This window comes from Centroberyx gerrardi, chromosome 15 (assembly GCF_048128805.1).
Source record: "Centroberyx gerrardi isolate f3 chromosome 15, fCenGer3.hap1.cur.20231027, whole genome shotgun sequence".
NCBI lineage: Eukaryota > Metazoa > Chordata > Actinopteri > Beryciformes > Berycidae > Centroberyx > Centroberyx gerrardi.
The window spans coordinates 27263198-27285052 of NC_136011.1; the positions used below are offsets into that span (position 1 = coordinate 27263198).

At 43.6% G+C, this 21855-nt stretch overlaps 1 protein-coding gene across 1 annotated transcript in view; it reads right to left on the reverse strand.

Annotated features, from left to right (window-relative positions):
- Window positions 1-3784: 3784 nt before the first annotated feature.
- anapc1 (anaphase promoting complex subunit 1) overlaps window positions 3785-21855 on the reverse strand; it is an 80267-nt gene continuing 62196 nt past the window's right edge. The window contains exons 46-53 of the mRNA XM_078288682.1: window positions 15523-15600; window positions 14984-15051; window positions 14120-14258; window positions 11137-11223; window positions 7586-7681; window positions 6825-7020; window positions 4347-4478; window positions 3785-3927 (exon numbers count right to left, since the gene is read on the reverse strand). Of these exons, the coding sequence (XP_078144808.1) occupies window positions 3785-3927; window positions 4347-4478; window positions 6825-7020; window positions 7586-7681; window positions 11137-11223; window positions 14120-14258; window positions 14984-15051; window positions 15523-15600 (939 nt within the window). The remainder of the gene's footprint in view (window positions 3928-4346; window positions 4479-6824; window positions 7021-7585; window positions 7682-11136; window positions 11224-14119; window positions 14259-14983; window positions 15052-15522; window positions 15601-21855) is intronic.

A 21855-nucleotide genomic window follows, 5' to 3' on the forward strand; every position in this document is an offset into this window, starting at 1 on the left:
CCTCTGTCTCACACCAGTGGTACTGTTAGTGTTTCTCAAAGTTAACACCACATTTCCCAGGAACCCCTCCGTTTCCTGCTGCAAAGAGGAAGTTGCTACTTCAGTCAAAGGTTTTCTCTTTGTCTTCACTGACGAGGATGAACATGTCGGAAGTGATTTCTCCATCTTCCTTTCCCTCCTTCCACCATCTGCTGCCAGAAACTCTTTCAGCTTTAGCTCCGTTTGCTCTGGAAGAACAGAACCTCTTCCTGTTTTGTGCCGTAAAGCGATCCAGCAGATTTCCCTCCAGATCCACCAGGTGGAGAAACTATGGAGGATGCAGAGTAGAGGCTGAGAGAGGCTGACCACTGAGGGTCTCATTTGTTTACGGTAATTATATTAATGTCTTAAAATTAATGTGGTGATGATTTATTGATGTCAAAATGCGACACAAAGCACCTTTAATAATTTGTGCTTTTTTTAAGTCCCATGAGGATTTTTTGAGGGTTAATTTCTCTTAGCTGTTTTTTTTTTATCACTTTGTTTCTATGTTTTAGCATTGTGTAAAATATTACACATGGCGTAAATAGGATTTTTTCTACAATGTCTTTCTCAAGAACAGTTTGAATAATATAAACTATAAACTATAAAAATATAAAATATAAACATCGTAGCACCTTATGGAAATCTGGGATGAGAAAGTATAGCATTCATGTCTAGGTGGAGTCAGTGAACCTAACCATCACCTAATGAACTTTGGTTATTATGTGTATTCCACCTAAACCTGGGTGAAAAAGCGTTCATAAACACATTATTTGCGTTTGTTTTTAGCCCACTTGGAGCACCAGGTGGGTGGGGCTTACCATGTCACAATTAATCAAAAGACTATTCAGCGCAGGTAAACTGTTTAATTAAAGAAAAGTGAATGAAATTGTCTCGCAAATACTTTCCTGCGATTTTAACTTTTGAGTACTCGTCATTTTGTTGTGTGTGGCAGTCATCGCTCTGCTATCTGGCTCCTAAGTCAACTAAAACAAAATATTAAAAAGAGGAAAAGATATAAGAGTGCTCCAGGTATCCACAAACCAAACACAGATGCTCTTGAAGGTCAGAAGGCTTTTTTGGGGAAAACCAAAAAAGGAAAAATTACGACCACAAATGAGTTCTCACGGCATACAAAAAAACTCATGTGGGTTTGAAAGTTAAAGGGCTTTTTGTCAAACCATAAAAAGTATTTGAGTCATGTCTGGTTACTATAGTGGGTTCTTTCAAGATTAAAATGCCCTGAACACCACTAAGAAAAGGTTTGATGATGCTTTTTTTTTGACCCCACTGTACTGATATTGTCTCTTTTTCAGCAGAGAACACAGTGATGTATAGATGTCGGCTTCATAGGCAAGGATGGAAGTAACTAATTACATTTACTCATGTCACTGTAATTGAGCAGCTGTTTGGGCACTTTTTTGAGTCGGTAGTTGTACTTTTACTTAAGTATTTTGGCTACTTCACTACATTTTAAATCACATCCATTAGAGTACAGATGTTGTGTCTCTCCATCAGCATCAGAAACTGGATAATCAGATACTGTGGAGCGGTCAGTCAGCAAAGAAGAGAAGAGGAAATCTGTCTTTACTTTGTTTCTGCACTTTATTTTGTCATTTCTAACGTTTCCACTTAAAATAACCTAGTTTGAACTCTGTCCTCTCTCCTTTCAGAATCACATGGAAAAGATCACAACGTTCTCTTTTCTAAAAAAAAAGTCACTCTGTAACTTTTACTCTGAGGACATTTTAAATGCTTAACTTTTACCCAAGTAGATTTTTACACCAGTACTTCTACTAAAACATCAGCAGAGGAACAGTACTTGCTGCTTCTCTTTCCTCCACTGTTAATAGGTGCAACAAATCCTCTGGTGTCCACCCAAACCAGGGGAATTAGCCTTGGTATGAGGAACAGCATAGAGCTAGAACGGATAGAAAGGACACTGTAGATGTGGATTCAATTGCTGTTTCACATGTGGACAGTGAAAATCTAACTTATAATGTTCAGCTCATCTCCCGCCGGGATGTTCAGATGAAAACAGACTTCCCATGACAATATTAATCCCACTTCCAATGGCACACAGGCAGATTTCTCCATTTAAAAAGCCCTTGCTGTGAGTGTGAGTGTGAGTCCCGGCTCTATGTGCTGCAGCTCTGTGTGCAGGGTGTGGACCGGTTGTTTGTTGCGATGTTTTTCATTTGCTCAGGAATGTTCTCAGAGCCGTCGGTTAGCAATGATCTAAGAAATGTTCTGAGGCCCAGAGCGTTCTGCTGGCTGACGCCTGACCAGCAGCCCACACACTGCACTTCCGCCCAGACACACACACACACACTAACACACACACACACAGTACACCATTAGGGTTCCCACACTCACTTCAACAACAAATTCAATGACTTTTCAATACGTTTCAAGGTGTTGTTTAGTGAAAATCAAAGACATGACTGGTCAGAATTAAACATCTGATGCCTCGTTTTTTTCCCCTCTGCCAGCACAGTTGGAAGGAGGTTATTTTTTCCACTCCTGTCTGTCTGTCTGTCAGCAAGATATTTCAAAAAGTAACAAACGGATTTGGCTGAGATTTGGTGGACAGGTGGCCCTTGGTCCAAGAAGCAGCTGATTTAATTTTGGTGGTGATCCAGATCTGGGATTTCCGCCATTAAGACGATATTTCTTTTAAAGCCTCAACTATGACGCTGCGTTCATGTGCTGGTGGGAAAGTCCAAAAATCTGGGACTTCCAAGGCGCTCGCTTTCACGTGCTGTTTTGTTTGTAAAATCAAACCCGGAAGACAAATGATAAACAAAGAAACTGTTGAACTGACCAGTCACTTTCACTGTCTCACCAACCAAACTGGTTTTCAGAACAGACTTTTACCTGCAGAATTTACCAAAACGTACCAGTGTTTGGCTGCTGTTGATTTCCCTCCCTGCTTACGAGGCAAACTGGTCTCAGATCAGCACTCTTGTTCTAATATATCTGCATAAAAGCTGTGCTTGTTAAAATGATCACCACAGATGCGTCATTGCCCAGTGGCAGACTGCAGTGGAGACAGTCAGTCTGTGGACAGTTCATCTCCTCCACCGGCTCACCAGCCAGGCTCTTATCTGGGTTAGAAAATATGTTAATATATATATATGTAATATACGTGACTGTTGAATTCTGGCCTCCATTAGCTGCCGTCATTTACATTCTGCTTTCCCAATTCAGTCTTTGCCTGCCATCAAGACATTTTTGTTGTTACTTTCTGTCTTTTGAGGTGAGAGGTTTTTTTAATCTCACCTACACACATTCCTCTGACTTTTATCACCGTTTTTATCACTTTGCTTCTAAGTTTTATCACTCTGAAAATAAACTAAGCAAGGCTAAACAGTGGAGGGGAAAGTTAGTTTCCTGCTTGGTCTGGGCCGTGCGAGATGATCGCTGTCCCCGAGCGTCATGCGGTGCCATATAGTGATCCAGCGGCGACATTTGGCTCATAAAGTTTATTTCAGTCATTAAGTGTAAAGGTCAGACACATAAAGATAAAGCATAAAGTCAACCATTTTTCCGCTGAGGGCCAAAGTTGAGCGCAGTCTGGTCTGAGGACTCGGGGTAATTACAAGAAGAGGGAGATTAGGGAACTCCTGTCATGTGGGAAACCAGCAGAAACAGATCGTGTCGTCGGCTGAGGCTTGGCTCCGTGCCGCAGCGTGAACCCGAGGCGACACACTGCGTCTCTGAAGGCTCAGCGGCAGGATCGGGGTCAGGATCAGGGTCGGGATCAGTATGCGTGCTGGGGGAAACCCGGCAGGGTCTGCGGTCCGGAGGCGGAGCCCAGCAGCACAGGGAAGAGCCTCAGCAAATCCCTGAGAGGAATGCCCAACTGGCTGCAACGCAGCAACAAATCCCCCAGCGACCCGCAGCCTGCAGGGAGACGGGACAAGAACACGTTACCGGCCTGGTCCTCTTCAAAACAGACGCCATCACAAGAAGAGAAGGCAGCACAGAAAACAACAAGAGTTCCTGCTGTATCAGGGTGAAATCCTTCAGTACGCATAAGGCGAGTTTATTTGTATAGCCGTTAATCACTGTTATAGTCTCAAAAGGCTTCACAAAGCCCACATTATGAAAATCGAATATCGCAATGTTTCGCGAATATTTTCCGCGGTATCAAATATTGCAAACTTTTATACTTATAAACGTAGAGGGTTAGGACTTTGTTTTAGGGTTCAAGTTAGAATTAGGAATAAGTTAAAGAGGGTTAGATAGGGTAGTCAATGGATGGTCCTCATGAGGATAGAAATACAAGGATGTGTGTGTAGGTGTGTGTGTGTGTGTCTTACCCTCCAGCTGTGTGTGTGTGTTCCTGAGGCAGGGGATGGAGCGGTACACCAGGAAGCAGGCCAACATGGTGGACTGGGCGTCCTTATTGAGGGCCTCGCCCAGCATGTAGGACCTCAACACTGAGCTGTTGTCTGGAGGAGGAAACACACACAGGGTGCAGGTCTTGAGTTTTTTGGGGTTTTTTTTTTTACAGGGTATCTACAGGTTTCTGAAAGCCACAAGACCTTTTGAGACCTTTTTTTAAATTCCACCTGGAAAGCAATTTAAGACCAATTTAAAAAACCAAAATCAAGAAACAAAGCCGGCAAAACCTAAAGCCTATTTCTGACTGAGCACAGATAATGAAACTCCAAATTATGTTTAGTAAAGCAGATGGGATGGTGTCACATACTGTAAGAGAGAAAAAGTCCGATCAAATAATCTTGTTCCTCAAATCATCAAGGCTAATAATTGTGATGAATGATCGAGATTAAAATATCAAGCCAAATAATTGTGTTTTTTTTTAAAATCATTTTAGCCTGTAACTGTTCTTCCTTGCTGGTTTGTTGATGTTGTTTTTCTAAAGGCTTTAACGGTCTGGTTTCCACTCCAGTTTGGCTGAAACCCACCAGCTAATGCAACAAACATGTGAAACAAGTTGGAAAACACATTCTGCTGTATTCCTGTAAAGTGATCCATCTGTAAAATCCCCTGATATTCCCCGACTTCCCTGTCTGGAACACACCTCTCTAAAGTCCATGATATTCCAGGATATTCCTGCATAAAACCTGCATAACTGGAGATAGACTTGATATTTTTTTTTACAGAGAATCAGAGTCCTTCATGCTTCAAATTCCCTACATTACTGACAAATGCAACACAGCAGAGTCTAGAGTGGATAGAAAATGAAAGAAGATAGATCTGAACATACCAGAGCAGAAACGTATTGTCTTATTTATGTATGAATGAGAGAAAATATTAACGTTCCTAATGCTTCCTAAGGCCAAGTTAGTCATATTTTTTTCCTCTGAACAGTCTGCCAGTGAATTCATGAATGTTAAAGTGAAGTGTTTACGTAATCGCTGTCTGGTCCAACTACCTCACCTGTTTCCCACGCCTCTGAGTGTGTGTGTGTGTGTGTGTGTGTGAGAACGTGAGCCACCAATGGAATGTGTTTGTTTGAGTGTGTACTGTTAAACTACATGGCATTAGTGTGTTACACCCTAGCAAACAAGTCGAGACACGTCCAGGGTGAGAAATATTCAGCCAACCGCACACCGACTCCCACCATCTTTCCCAGAAATCCAGATTCGGTCTGACGCTCGGCGGGGTCCGAAACCAAACTCTCGGTCTCACCTGGTGAAGAGCCGGTAAAACAACACAACCCCGCCTGCCAAGAATCATTCTTACCGGCCAAAAATAACGGATATGAAGAAATGTGTCACCCAGGTACTGTGTGAAACATTCAATACAGAGATAAGAGCAGATTTAGAGGGTTTAATTTTAATCCTGCCCACTCACTTGTAAGGATCAAGTTTGTAATTCATCATGAAGTGACTCGCCACATGGGAATAACGCTAACTTTCATCTATCTTCAGGCTAGTTGGTCTCAGATAACCGGAGTCGAGTTAGAGCAGTTCAGTTCCTCTTTAGCGAGTAGCTAGCTATCGTACACAGAGGACCGAGAAAATCTGCTCTCGGAAAAACATTTCAGCGATATAAGTCAGACGTTTTGCCGTTCCTGCCCACAGGATACGGTAAAAGTTTAATTTACCAAGCATGGCCAACTGTTTGCTGCTTGCTAGCTAGACTAGGGATGCACCGATGCCACTTTTTCAATGCCGATACCGATTACGAGTATGAAAGTTTAAGTATCGGCCGATACTGAGTACCGATCCGATCCATTACTTTTACTGAACAGTGCAGGCTTACTTCCTTAGTTTGGGGTCAATGGACAAAATTATTGCGATAAAATTCTTGTTTTTCCCACTATTTGAGAAATACAGGCTTCTATGTGCCACAAATGCATAAAATCAAGACAGTTTGCTTTTATTTCTTACATGTTACTCATGGCTTTCGGTATCAGATTTTAGTCTTGGGTAAAATCTCCGATACCGATATTCCATTTTAGCCTGGTATCGGCACCGATACCGATACCAGTATCGGTATCGGTGCATCCCTAAGCTAGACATTACCCAGAAAATTTGGCCAGAGGATGCTTTTGTATTAGTCGTCAGCCCGATTTTTGCACACTTAAAAATCTTTGAGTGACAGGTGCGTTTTCCTGATGAAGGTCCTATGACCGAAATGTCGCCATAAAGTATCATGCAAGTGTAGACAAACTGAAAAAATCTGAGTTGTGAGATTACAGGTCAGTCAACCATCCAGGCAGCAGAGAAACAGGAGGAAAAGTTTAGATGTTCCCACTGTGTGCAGAGCCAGAGCACCAGGCATCCGAACTGACCCGTCCCCCCCCCACCCCCCCCCCCATCCCTCACCTGTCAGCCAGCTGTCCAGCGCTGCGTCCACCATGTTCTTCATGACGGGCAGGAACTCGGAGGTGAGCAGCGCCCCGTGGCGGCCGGCCGGACCCCCGCCCCGCAGCACCCTGCTGTCCCACAGGTCCACCACCAGACGCATCTGCCACAGGGAGAAGGTCTGGGACAGGTCGCCCCGCCGCAGAGCGCCCACCGCCTGGGACACACCGGCGACCACACCGGTTAAAATACACCCATACGAATGAAGCCCCTGAACATATTTCTCCTTATAATAATGTCTAATAGTCTCTTAGGTCTTCTAACCAAAGGCTGCTGGTTATCCCAAGGGCTTAAACTGAAGAGGGACTTGCTGTCTTTCCCCCAAAACTAGGGATGGGACAATAATACGAAATCTTGGGCAGAAAAATGAACTAGTAATCACAAATGAGACGGCTTGACCATCACAACTTCACAAGCTCTCCATCCAAATTCTATATATATAAATGTTCATGCTTTTGAAAGAAACTGATACCTTTCTTCACCAAGGTAGCATTAAATTGATCGAAAAGTACAGCCACGACATTGATAATGTTACAAACTACTATTTCTATTTCAAATAACTGTTCTACTCTTCAAACTTTCTGTTCTGCCAGGAAAATGATGAAAGATTTCATACTAAGCTATGAAGTTTATAGAAAGATGTGTGGCTCAGACAGAAACATAGGATTTCTATCTGTGTGTGTGTGTGTGTGTGTGTGTGTGTGTGTGTGTGTGTGTGTTACCTGCTCGATAGCGATGTATGTGGGCAGCATCTCTGGACTCTCCTGGGTCACACACTCGTACAGCATGGCTGAAAACAACGCCAGGGTGTCCTCTCTCTGCACAACACAGACAGACAGTGAGTGTGTGTGTGTGTGAGTGTGTGTGTGTGTGTTAACTCAATATAAACACAGACAGGTCGGTGCATACATCAGACAAATTCTCTCTGAAATGGGAGAAATACCTGCAATAGACAATGAGAGAGAGATAGCAGTAAAAGCTCAAATACTCTCTCCTTATACCAAGCCTATTTAGTGTAGTTTACCAAGTATTTAGTCATTTTATTAATGAATTTTATGATTTCAATTGCTCCTCTTTGTTTTTTGTGTGCTTTGGTGTGTTACAGTCTTTTAGGTTTCTTTTTTATTTTATTCTCGGGCCTGTAAACTCCTTTTTGCATGTCCAGAGAGTACAACAGGCTTAAATTCAGGCACAAATGCTGTCAACAGGGTTCCCACACTCGCTTGACAACAAATTCAAGGATTTCCAAGAAATGCAAGAAATTCTGGTGAAATCAGAACTGCTGCTGTATCAACATAAATCTGCATCACAAGGTTTTCCTCATGATGTGAAGTGTTGGTCACAGGGCAGACGAGCTGAAGCATATTGCAAAATGTGGGTGCTGTATTTTAACACTTTTAAAGGCCTTGTTTTGTTTTTCTCAAATCCATGAACTTTAAAAGAACAGCCCATGGGAACCCTGTTTTAATAAAGTTTAAATCCTGAAAAAGAAAACCCACACAGGCAGACTAAGGTCTACTCTCTCTGGAGGAACAACACAGGGTTAACACATCAAACACAAACAGATAATCATATTAAAAATGTACAATCTCAGCATATAACATTTGTGATTATGTGACTGAGGGAGAGAGAAAGAGAGACTGTGTGTTAACGCATTAAAGCATATAGAAACAACACAGACAGGCAGCTGGTAGAGAGACACAGAGACAAACCCTTCTCCTGAACCTCATTGAAGATGAAATTAATTTTTTAATTCATTGCTCAAAATATGAAACCATCAGAAAAATATTTGTATAATTCTGAAAACATAAAAAAGAGTTTTTCTTTATTGTCTGATGACACTGTTTATAACTGGTATATATATATTAGCTTTACATTGTTCAAGACATTGTGATTAACATAGTGTATTGACTATATGACACTGTATATGACATGATATTTTACTATTTTGTTGTTAATTTATAATATTGCACCTTAAGTTTCCTTTTTTCTGTTTCTTTGTTTCCTTTTTTTTGCATTTTAAACATGTATCATATGTACATATTGACACATTGTATGACTATATAGAGTTAATACTGCTTTGACAACATTGTATCCTAACAGTCAAGCCAGTAAAGCATATTTTAATTTGAACATGGAGACATTTCACGCCAAATTAAAACCCAGACGGCAACAGAACCTGTGATTAACTGCCAGGAAACACAATATCCTCAATTCAAATACAAAGAGAAAGAGAAAGCGGATTTGATAGAGATAGACATAGAGATAGAGATAGAGAGAGAGAGAGAGAGAGAGAGAGAGAGAGTATTAAGGCGAAGCAAAGAAAGACGGAGAGAAAGAGAATCACAGACGGAGTGACCGGACTGATAAACAGATAAACAGCAAGGAAATCTCCCTTTTGTCCTTAAATTCAATTACTGAACTTTTACGGTAGAAAATGAAAAATTTGCTTCCATTTCACGCTGCCGGCTGAGGCGAGCGGCTCCTGCGCAATCCAACCAATTAACCTGCAGGCTGCGGCACAGAGAGCTTTTTTTTTACCTCAGAAAATGGGAGTCAAGTGATTAACGAGAGGATTAAGTAGCAGTCAGGAAGGACAATCGATTCTGTAGCATCTATTTTAAAGCCGGAGCAGCCGGACACGTGGCAGCGTGGACGCATGGACTGTGGACTCTTAGTAAGCGGAGGAAAAAGTGATTATTATCAGGTTCACAAATCCGTTTTTTAAGCATTTTGTGCGAGAGGCATGGTTAAATGTCTTCCTCAAAATCCTTCCAAGACTTCTACCGAGACCACCGACGTTGTAAAAACCTGAAAAATTTATTTTGGTTTGGCCTCATCCTAATGTAAACCATTCATGTGTTTCAAACTGTCAATTCATTAAACTTTATCTGTCAGGACTTTATGAAAATGCATTGACCACCTGGGAAATGTACATACTTTATATATATATACACACACACACACACACACACACAGAAACACGTGCATGCACACACATTTTTCTGTTGCTCTATTTGCAACTCCTTTGCTATTTATCAGTTTCACTCCAAAATACAGGTTGTCAATGAGAGTATACCATTGTTTTACTTAATGCCAGAGACATTCAGGTTGTTTGCATGCACATTAATATTTTAATGTTATTCAGGATAGCCAAGGATCTCATTTATTAAGAGCTGATGCATGTAAACAGCATCACCGTTTACAAAAGCTGGAATACGCTGAATAAGATAGCTGTGATATGCTGATATTAATCAGGATAAATGAGGCATATCAACACCTTTTCCTGTTTACCGTTTGCTCCTGCAGCTTTTTAAGTTTTGTTTCCAAGGTAATATGCAGAATATTCTTTTTTTCACGTATGCAGGGATATGAGTTGGATAGCAGGATGCTTATAAACGGTTTATCCTGAAGAAAACCTGAATCAGGATACAAAATATTAGCCGGAATGTGCATGTGCATGTAAATACGTCTAGGCTTTTCTCCCCTGCTCAACCAGCCGGCCGGGGGGAAGGTGTGTGTTTGAAGCCAGGTTTTAACAGAGTGGGGGGGAATGCTGCAGTCGTAGCCAGACCCAACACACACTAATGGAGAACTAATACTGGCAAAAGCACAAATCTGATGTAAAATTCCATGACTTTTCCATGACTTTCCATGATTACGTCAGAGCGCTTCCATGACCTAAAAAAACGTATTCCCTCCTGGTTTGTTAATGGTTTTCTAAAAGGGGTGAACAGGCTGAAATCCACCAGCTAATGCAATGAATGTGTGAAATATATTCTGCTGTATTCCTGGAGATTATCCCATTTGTAAAATTCCCTGATATTCCCCGACTTCCCCCAGAGAATTTATCCAACTCCTTGATGTTTCCCTGCCTGGAATACACTTCTCTAAACTCCATGATATTCCAGGAATCCCATGACCAGCAGGAAAACTGTTAGTGTGTTAATTATCTTGGTTGTAATTAATTTGGCTATATCCAAATCAGGGTTTTATGTTTCTCTGTTTTTCTCTGTTGTCTCAAAATCAGGCAGTAACCCAGGATTCACTGCTGCTGCTGTCCCGCCATCTTGGACTGAGCCGGTATTGACTCTCATGCTAATACGTTACTTCTGATTGGTGGAGCTGACTACAGGCTCTCTCTCTCATACCCCAAAAACAGCACAGATGTTTCAGGAGCAGACAACAGTGAACTGGCTGCAGGAAGACAGAAGTAGCGTTGACTACTTCAGGCTGCATCTGATTCTTATTTCCGTCTGTGTGGTAAACTCACGTGTTTCATTCCTTCAGAGGCTTTACAGAAGAACTCGGCGAAGGAGACGAGGGCGGGCTCAGAGGTGAAGGTGGAGATGGCTTCAGGCTGTGGAGACACACACACACACACACACACACACACACACAAACAGAAGGAAAAAGGTTGCATTATTTTGACGATCCAAATTCAAAAAAAGACATACAGAGAAAGAGGGAAGGAAGCAAGAGAGACTCAGGGAAAATCTGCATTTTTTTTTTTTAGACAATCCAAAGTTAGAGGGAAGATGGGAAGGATGGGTAGATGGGGGAAGAGAGAGAGCGAGAGAGAGAGAGAGAGAGAGAGAGAGAGAGAGAAAGATGCAAACCACAGGATAGAGGAAGGGAGGATGAAAGGGAAAGGAAGGAGGGACAGGAGTGATGGGGAGAAGGGTAGGAGGGATGGAGGAAGGGAGGGAAAGATGGATGGAAAGGGAGGGAAGGACTGGAAGAAGACGAGTGGAATGAATAATATTTTTCTCCAGGCCTGCGGGTGTACTGACAGAACACACAGAGGTAAATCACAGAGAGAACAGAGAAGCCGGCTGTCAGGAAACCAGTAATATGTGTCAACCACACAGCGGACTGCTGCACCTGCAGAGACAACCTGCACCTGGACACCACCAGCCACCCACCACCCACCACCCCCACCCCCACCAGCCACCCACCACCCGCCACCCCCACCCCCACCAGCCACCCACCACCCCCACCCCCACCCCCACCAGCCACCCACCACCCCCACCCCCACCCCCACCAGCCACCCGCCACCAGCCACCAGCCACCAGGCAGGAGGCAGGGCTGAATGATTTTGAAAAAATATCTAATTGCGATTATTTTGACTGATATTGCAATTGCGATATGATTTGCGATATTAGAGGGAATGATCATTTTTACGTCATTATTCTCATTTTCATTGAAAAACATATTAAAATGATTATGGTGTGATTTTTGCGGGGATCTGTACCAAACAAAGATGTTTTCTTAAGTCTGTAGAATATGATGTGTAGGCCAGGACATCTCTGCAGCACGACAACATTTAATTTAAAATGGTATTTTGACACACATTTCGCCTTTAACAAATATTGCGCCTCCTGCGATTTGAAAATTGCAGTAGGACATATTGCGATTTCGATAAAATTTCGATTAATTGTTCAGCCCTAGCAGGAGGCAGGAGGCAAGAGGCAGGAGGCAGGAGGCAAGAGGCAGGAGGCAGGAGGCAGGAGGCAAGAGGCAGGAGGCAGGAGACAGGAGGCAAGAGGCAAGAGACAGGAGGCAGGAGGCAAGAGGCAAGAGGCAGGAGGCAGGAGGCAAGAGGCAAGAGGCAGGAGGCAGGAGGCAGGAGGCAAGAGGCAGGAGGCAGGAGACAGGAGGCAAGAGGCAAGAGACAGGAGGCAGGAGGCAAGAGGCAGGAGGCAGGAGGCAGGAGACAAGAGGCAAGAGACAGGAGGCAGGAGGCAAGAGGCAAGAGGCAGGAGGCAGGAGGCAGGAGGCAAGAGGCAGGAGGCAGGAGACAGGAGGCAAGAGGCAGGAGGCAGGAGGCAGGAGACAAGAGGCAAGAGGCAGGAGGCAGGAGACAAGAGGCAGGAGGCAGGAGGCAGGAGACAAGAGGCAGGAGGCAGGAGGCAGGAGGCAAGAGGCAGGAGGTAGGAGGCAAGAGGCAGGAGGCAGGAGGCAAAAGGCAGGAGGTAGGAGGCAAGAGGCAAGAGGCAGGAGGCAGGAGACAAAGAGGCAAGAGGCAGGAGGCAAGAGGCAGGAGGCAAAAGGCAGGAGGTAGGAGGCAAGCGGCAGGAGGCAGGACGCAAGAGGCAGGAGGCAGGAGGCAAGAGGCAGGAGGCAGGACGCAGGAGGCAGGAGGCAAGAGGCAAGAGGCAAGAGGCAGGAGGCAAGAGGCAGGAGGCAGGAGGCAGGAGGCAAGAGGCAGGAGGCAAGAGGCAGGAGGCAGGAGGCAAGAGGCAGGAGGCAAGAGGCAGGAGGCAGGAGGCAGGAGGCAGGAGGCAAGAGGCAAGAGGCAAGAGGCAAGAGGCAGGAGGCAGGAGGCAGGAGGCAGGAGGCAGGAGGCAGGAGGCAGGAGGCAAGAGGCAAGAGGCAGGAGGCAAGAGGCAAGAGGCAAGAGGCAGGAGGCAGGAGGCAGGAGGCAGGAGGCAAGAGGCAAGAGGCAAGAGGCAAGAGGCAAGAGGCAAGAGGCAGGAGGCAGGAGGCAGGAGGCAGGAGGCAAGAGGCAAGAGGCAAGAGGCAGGAGGCAGGAGGCAGGAGGCCGGGTCGCTTCTGTTTACAGCCTGCTGCCCTTCAGCAAGGCACTGAACGTATGCAGCTGTATGAATGTGATACAGGGCGGGATAAACAAAACTGAGAAAAACAAATATTTGCTGATGATATACAGACTTAACTGGGTCATTTCTTAAATAACCTTTTAATAACTAGTTATTAAAAGGAAAAATCCACACTAAAACACTTCAAAAACAGACATTGGTGGTGTACTGTGCACCCTTTTTGTTGTTTGGTGTATTTTCCTTCTTCCTGTGGATAACTGGCCAACCGTGACGTCACCTCCAGATATTTCCAGCAGCTACAACAGAGTGTGACAGCAGAAAATGTTTCAGGATCTAAAACATCAGCGTCAGGTTTTGGTGTCAGTCCCTCAGAATCAAAGAGCGAGGGCTTCTTTCTAGAGCCGCCATTTTGCACCGAGAGACGTTCAACAATCATACAGGGAGAAATCCATCGTAGAAGAGGAGAGAGACCAATTTCTCCACCCTGTATTTGTATGTCCATACACCCATCTTTGATTGAAAGCAACAAGCTCACACCCTTTTTCTGGAGATTTTCAAAGGTAGAAGCAGAAGTAGAAGTAGACGAGGAGGGTTGAGTGAAAGACTGGGAGAGAGAGGACAAGGAAAGGTCCTGGCTGTTGATTGGCAGTTGGTGTTAGTGGGCTTGTACACAATGTTCTGTTACTGTGTGTTTACCTTGAAGGCCCTGACTCCAGAGTTGCGGTGGTTGACGGTGGAGGCCAGCAGGCTCTTCCAGCCCTGAGGGTCGTCTTTGTAGGGCAGCTGGCCGGCCCGCAGCTTCACATACAACACCCCGTCTCTGGACAGGATGGGCCTGAGCGAGAGAGGGAGAGAGAGAGAGAGTGGGAGAGAGAGAGAGAGAGAGAGAGAGACAGAGAGAGAGACAGAGAGAGAGACAGAGAGAGAGAGAGAGAGAGAGAGAGGGAGAGAGGGAGAGACAGAGAGAGAGTGAGACAGACAGACAGACAGACAGGGAGACAGAGAGAGAGAGACAGACAGACAGAGAGAGAGAGAGAGAGAGAGAGAGACAGAGAGGGGGAGAGAGAGAAACACAGAGAGAGAGACAGAGAGAGAGAGGGAGAGAGAGGGAGAAAGAGAGAGAGACAGACAGAGAGAGAGAGAGAGAGAGAGAGAGAGAGAGAGAGAGAGAGAGAGAGAGAGAGAGAGAGAGAGGGAGAGAGAGAAAGACAGAGAGAGAGAGAGAGAGAGAGAGAGAGAGACAGAGAGAGAAAGACAGAGAGAGAGAGAGAGAGGGGGGGGGGGGGGGGGGGGGGGGTAAATATTTAACTGCCAAAGTACGATTCCAAAACAAAAGAATGTCGAGGACAGAGGACGGAAAATCCTGGGAGAATTTAACAAGTCAAATGAATAAAAGGATCAGAGCTTTCACCTGGATTCACCTGATCAGTCTGATTCATGGACAGAAGCAGCTGGTTCCTACTAACCTGTACACTCTGTGCATTTAGTGGTTCTATTTTTTCACAAGATTCTCTTTAAGCTTTCATTTCTTCAAAGGTGACTAAAACTTAAACTACTTACTTCAGGTGCTGCGTTTCTTTGCTGAGGTCTATGGTCAGCTCCCAGTAACGTGGTCCCTTCACTTTGACCTGCAACCAACAAACAACTTCAACGTCACATTGACACAAACAATAAACAACTTCAACTTCACCTTGATACAAGCAACAAAACTTAAACTTCACCTTGATACAAACGACAATATATAACTTCAACTTGATGACGAGACAAACAGTGATACAATTACCGCCCGAAATACCACCGTTCACAGATGAACTACTATACCGACCACATGCACTGACAGTGAACACATCACTACAAAAAATGTCCAGGATCTCAAACTATTGGTGGATATGAAAAATATTAACTGTCAGTTTTTAGGCGCAAGCAACAAAGTAACTCTCCTCCATTCCCTTCCATCCGCACGATCTTTCAATGGTATTTATCGATGAAGATGATTACCTTCAGAATAAAATCGACGTAGTAAAAAAATAAGCCCTGCTCCAACTCTACCAACGGACAACAAAATCCTGAGGCTCTGAACTTTATTTCCCAGACATTACCCGTTTGAGGAGGTGCAGCTCAGGAAGCATGGTGGGAGCCATCAGCTCCACGGTCGTCTCCTCGTACCACTGGGTCTCCTGAAACAAGAGGAAAAGACGTCACTACAACACACACTTACACACGAATACACAACGAACCTAAGGCGTGTACGCACAAATTTACATCAGAGTCTGGTAGGGCTGTGCAAAAAAATCGATACAGCTGAGTATTGCAATATTTTTTTCCACGATACTGTATCGATTTTCCAGCCCCTCGTATCGATACATTAAAAAACAAATATTCATGTTTTAAACGGATTTAAAATGTCCTTAAATTTCCCTCAAATCCCTTTGAATTAAATAGTTTTGACTCAAGTTATCAATATAATGTGATGCACATATTAGACTACCCAGGTGGTACAAAGCAAGTTGTATTTTCAGCTCTATTTTTAAATTTTCAGTAAATTATGTAGAGTATTGCAATATATCGCAATGTATTGTGATACAATTGTATCGTGAGGTACTTGCCAATACAGCTTTAGAGTCTGGTTGTTTAGAGCTCCAAAAAAGGCATACAACATCCATCAAATTTCTCCAAACAGCTTGCCCAGCATAATCCAAGTGTTTTGTAGCCGAACAACTACACTGTGAGTCCAAAAAGCTTATATTTACCCCATTACCTCCGATATTTACCTCACTGACACTTTGGAAAGCATAAACGGTTACGGGCACCTTACAGCACTCTGCATGCTACTGTGCCACTGCAAGCCAGTCCCATCGTTTGGATATAGAACAGTTTGATTATGCTGCACAAGCTGTTTTGAGAAATTTGACATTTTATTGCCCTCTGTTGAGCTCAAGAAGACACGGTTGACACCACAGTTGTAGCTTGCCTGAGGCCATTGGGCAAGCTGTTCCAGACTACAGAGCCCATTACTGCAAGGCATGATCACCTTTATTAACAAGCCTGGATCTTGGGACAGATCCCTGTTAGATGATCTCAGGCAGCGATCAGGCTCATAGGGGGGACAGAACATCAGAATTATAGCGAGGGGCGAGACCCAGTTTAGCCTTAATAGTGATGAGCAAGATCTTTAAATTTGATTCTGAATTCAACAGGCAGTCAGAGTGAAGAGGCTAAAGTGGGGCTGATATGATCTCACTTCCTGGAATTAGTTAGAAGCCTCGCAGCTGCATTTCTGCACGAGCTGCAGGCGATCGAGAGAGCCGCCACTCTGACCACAGCACAGAGAACGGCAGTGGTCCAGGCATGCAGGTAGTAAAGACATGAATCACTTTCTCGAGATCAGCAAGAACGAAAGATAGAATCTGATCTGTGTAATATTTCTCAGTTGGGAGCACTGAATGACTTTCTTAACCTTCAGTAGAAAAAAAAAAAGAAGACTGGGGAGCGCTGCTGGGATACACATAGGTTAAAAATCAATGATGGAAAGGTGCTCTTTGGTGGTGGGGTTATCAGTAGAATTCAAAAAAATCAACACGACCAAGACATGGTTCTCTTGAACATTAAAAAAAAAAGAGTTTCCGCCACATATCTTCATCAGGAAGTGTCAGAGTCTGAGTTCTATTTTTAATGTTCAAGAGAACCATGCCATATCAATAAAAGGCATTTTTAATCTAAAATCTTTTTGCTGTTTTGGACTTTCTTAACCTGTTGGTCAAGTTTAAGTTTAGTCAAATAGCACTCCCGCATTTCTTGCCACAGGTTTAATACTGGCCGAAAGGTTACAGAGTCCTGAATCTGGAATCTGGTTAATGGAGTTGGAGGGGCTGAAGAAAACCACTTCAGATTTATTTGCATTTAGTTGAAGAAAGTTATGGGACATCCACGCAGTATTTGAGGTTATTTAAGCAGCTGCCTTTGGGGTGCAGATAGCTGGCTGTCGTCTGTGTAGCAATGAAACAGGACGTTATGCTTATGAATAATGTCGCCAAGAAAGGACCATAAAAACAAATAGTAGGGGGCCCTGAGGGACGACACTTCCTAGATAATGCCAGAATTTACATTTTGGGGTGAACTCTTCCTTTAAGTCATGGGTGTCAAACTCTGGCCCGCGGGCCAAATTTGGCCCGCAGTGTAATTATATTTGGCCCGCGAGGCAATACCAAATGACTACTAGAGCTGGCCCGCCGGTATTACACAGCGCATTCACTGCTAATACTACAAATCCCATAATGCTCTGCTGTTGTTTTAGCGCGCCAATCAGGACAGTACCCAGAAACACCCTCTCCTCTGTGACATTAGTCATAGCGACCTCACGCTACAACTGTCACCGTGCTACCCCTTCCGAAAAATGGCGAAAAGAAAGGCAGAAAACAGGAGCTTTCTGGACAGGTGGGAGGCAGAATATCTGTTTACATATGTAAAAGACAGACCTGTTTGTCTTGTCTGTGGAGTCAACGTGGCTGTAACTAAGGAGTACAACATTAGACGACACTATGAAAGCTACTCCAAGGCATGGGCTTGAATGGTTGATTGATTTATTATTGTTAATTTTATTTTAAAATTATTAGCCTGTGGAAAAAGTTTATTTTGATATTTAAATCAGAAGGCTGCAAATGGAAAAGGGGCATACGATTTTTATTTACATTTTATTTAATAAATTAATGCCATTGATGTGTTTTTTTTATTTGAAATTCGATTTTGCATGTCTGCACTATTAAGTTATATATTGTATGGTAATAAGTGTTGCTTGTTCCATATTCAATGTTAAAGCAAAACTTGTTTGGGTCCATATTAAAAAGTTCATTTGTTCAATGTTGGCCCGCGACTTTGTTCAAGTTTTAAATTTTGGCCCACTGTGTATTTGAGTTTGACACCCCTGCTTTAAGTCATGTTAAGCCATTATTTAAATCTTATGTAAATTCTAATTTCATTTGGTGGACTCTCATAAAGCGTATAAAATGTGTCTGCATGCTTCATAAATGTCTGCATTTCCCCTCACACAGGGAGTGACGCTATGAGTGACTGATGTTCACAGCGTCAGGCCGAGCTTTCTGCTGTGAATTAGATTGAAAGGCGGAGCGCTGTCAGCGTCGGTCCTCACTTTGGACAGCAACCTCCGTCTCCAACCTTCAGCCATCCTTCACCTGTGGAAACCCTGCGATAAAACACTGGGAGCTTGAATCCACTTAGGTTATAGATGTTTTCAGCTGAGCTTCACATCTACTTTTCATCCAGGTCCTGGCCTTTCTTCAAAACTTTAGGGGAAGGTTTGCTTTCCCTAAGGAACAAAGGGGAGGTTTGCTGATGATGTATGCTTTTATCCAGTGTTAAACTGCTTCACATTCATACAGTTTTACACATTCACAACTGGGAGCTGCCCAGTATAAGAGTCTTCTACTGTTGACCACTGGAGCAGTTGGTGGTTTAAGTGCAGTAGTTTTTGAGGGAGGGCAGAGTGTTCCTCTTTCACTTTCCCCGCCCAGATTTTCCCAGCTGATACGGCATTCGAACCTACGAACTTACAGTTACAAGCCAGTTCGCTTCTCGAACCTCTACTGATGTGCACATGTCTACTCTATTCTCACTACCTGCCTTTTTCCACTGCTATCAAAGAAGTCTCCCATCCTGCATCCATCCTGCATTAGTGCAGCAGCAGCCACTGTAGCCTACTCTTTCTTGAATGATAAAAAAAGGTATGGTAACACAAAACTTGTCTTTCAAATTACTATTTGCACAGTCAGCAATGTTTGAATTCAAAACATGGCTGACCGACTTCAAAAAAGCTACAGAGCAGCAAGTCCTCACAGTGCTGCAGCAAGATAGTGAGACTTCTAAAATAGCCACATCTGTACAGAGCAAGACCAAAAACTGAGATTTAGAATTTACTGCTCCTATAATTCAGAAGCTATTTACTGCATCCCTAACTGCATTGCAACAACAATGGCTGGCTTTAATTACAAACCAAACACGCTAGGGCAGAAATACACTCTAAATGTTTGAAATAGTTTGAGCGCTCCAGACAGACTGGGGCAAAATGATAGCTGAGTGAATATGAAACACTTGGACAAAACATGCTTCACGTGGAAATAGATGCAACGGAGTGCGCACAATCAAAATGATGTAATTGCGGCCACTGTAGTCTTGCGTGAGGTCATATAACCACAGCGTCCTGGGTTCGAATTCGGCCCAGGACCTATGTCCCATGTCATCCCCCCCCTCTCCTAATCTTTCCTGTTTCTCTCTACTTTTAACTATCCAATAAAGGCAAAAATGCCCCGAAAAAAAATCCAGATTCCAGTGGGTTTTTTTCTTGTTGGGGGTCAGTGGATCAGCGGTTGGCGCTGTCGCCTCACAGCAAGAAGGTTATATAATAATAATATAATAAACGTTATTTATATAGCACTTTTCTTAACAATGTTACAAAGTGCTTTACAAAAGAAAATAAAACCAGACAAGGCAGATAAAATGAGAATAAGGCCAAAGAGCTTCAGGAAGTAAGGACAATAAAATGAATAAGATCAAATAAATAGAAGCAGTAGAAACAGTATAAAATAGAAACAAAAACATATATCAAACATTTCCAAAGGGCTTGAATCTCCGTCCCGGCTCTTTCTGTGTGGAGTTCAAAGACATGCAAGTCAGGTGGATTGGAGACTCTAAATTGCCCGTAGGCGTGAGTGTGTTAGTGTGTAGTATGGTATATGACGCAGTATGATATATAGCGATGTAACATGTTATATGACCTTTGACCTAAGCCCTTTGAGACATGCTTGTGATAAAGGGCTTCATAAATAAACATGACTTGACAAACAATAACCATGAGAAGAGCTGAGTTGTCAGGTGTGCGGTCGTCATGAAATATGCAGGAAGCGTGAATGCCAAGGTACAAAGACATCTGTGGCTCCCTGATGTCTCGCCACACAGAGAGCACGAACTAAAGCGTGAACTAGGGCTGAACTATTTTGAAAAAAATATCTAATTGCGATTATTTTGACTGATATTGCAATTGCGATATGATTTGCGATATTAGAGGGAATGATCATTTTTACATCATTATTCTCATTTTCATTGAAAAACGTATTAAAATGATTATGGTGTGATTTTTGCGGGGATCTGTACCAAACAAAGATGTTTTCTTAAGTCAGGACATCTCTGCAGCACCACAATATTTCATTTAAAATGGTATTTTGACACACATTTCGCCTTTAACAAATATTGCACCTCCTGCGATTTGAAAATTGCAGTAGGCCATATTGCAATTTCTATAAAATTTTGATTAATTGTTCAGCCCTAGCGTGAACCAGGCCTAAGAACCAGATACTGGTCGGTTTCCTGACTGCTGCTGCTGCTGTCAATATCGCCCTAAAAAGTTGCAGAAACTACTTTGGCTGAACGGTGTGACCAAGTTACATAAATCACACCTGAGGTATTTGAACTGTGTGCTACAGTCCTGTAACGGTGACTAAAAGCAGAACATGGTGGTTTGGTGGACAGTCACGCTTTTACGCCTCAAAACGAACTGAAACCAGCACATACTGTACTCTGCAGTGTGCGTTTGCATGCGTTTGTGTGTGTGTGTGTGTGTGTGTGTGTGTAAAAGAGCTTATCAAGAGGAAGTGACAACTATGGACAAGGTTGACAAGAACATCTGTGACGCGCAGAGAGAGAGAGAGAGAGAGAGAGAGAGAGGGGTAGAGAGACAGAGAGAGAGATAGAGAGAGGGGTAGAGAGAGAGAGAGATAGAGAGAGGGGTAGAGAGAGAGAGAGAGAGGGGTAGAGAGAGAGAGAGAGAGGGGTAGAGAGAGAGAGAGAGAGAGAGAGAGAGAGAGATAGAGGGGTAGAGAGACAGAGAGAGAGATAGAGAGAGGGGTAGAGAGAGAGAGAGATAGAGAGAGGGGTAGAGAGAGACAGAGAGAGATAGAGAGATAGAGAGAGGGGTAGAGAGAGAGAGAGAGGGGTAGAGAGAGAGAGAGAGAGAGATATAGAGGGGTAGAGAGAGACAGAGAGAGAGAGAGATAGAGAGAGGGGTAGAGAGACAGAGGGGTAGAGAGAGAGATAGAGAGAGAGAGAGAGAGAGAGAGAGAGAGAGAGAGAGAGAGAGAGAGAGAGAGAGAGAGATAAGGTGGTTAAGAGAGCAAGCTAACAGAGTTCCTCTTATCATCATTACACCAGCAGAGCCAGAAGGTGTTACATCTTGAAACATGTAAAAAAAAAAAAAACACTTCTATGTAACACCATAAGTAAAGCACACGATGTGAGCATTGCAGGAAACAGTCATCAAAGATAGCTGGCTGGCTGGCTGTGTGTGTGTGTGTGTGTGTGTGTGTGTGTGTGTGTGTTGGGCGTGGGAGTGTCTTGAAATGTAAATGTATGGGGAGTTTTTCGTA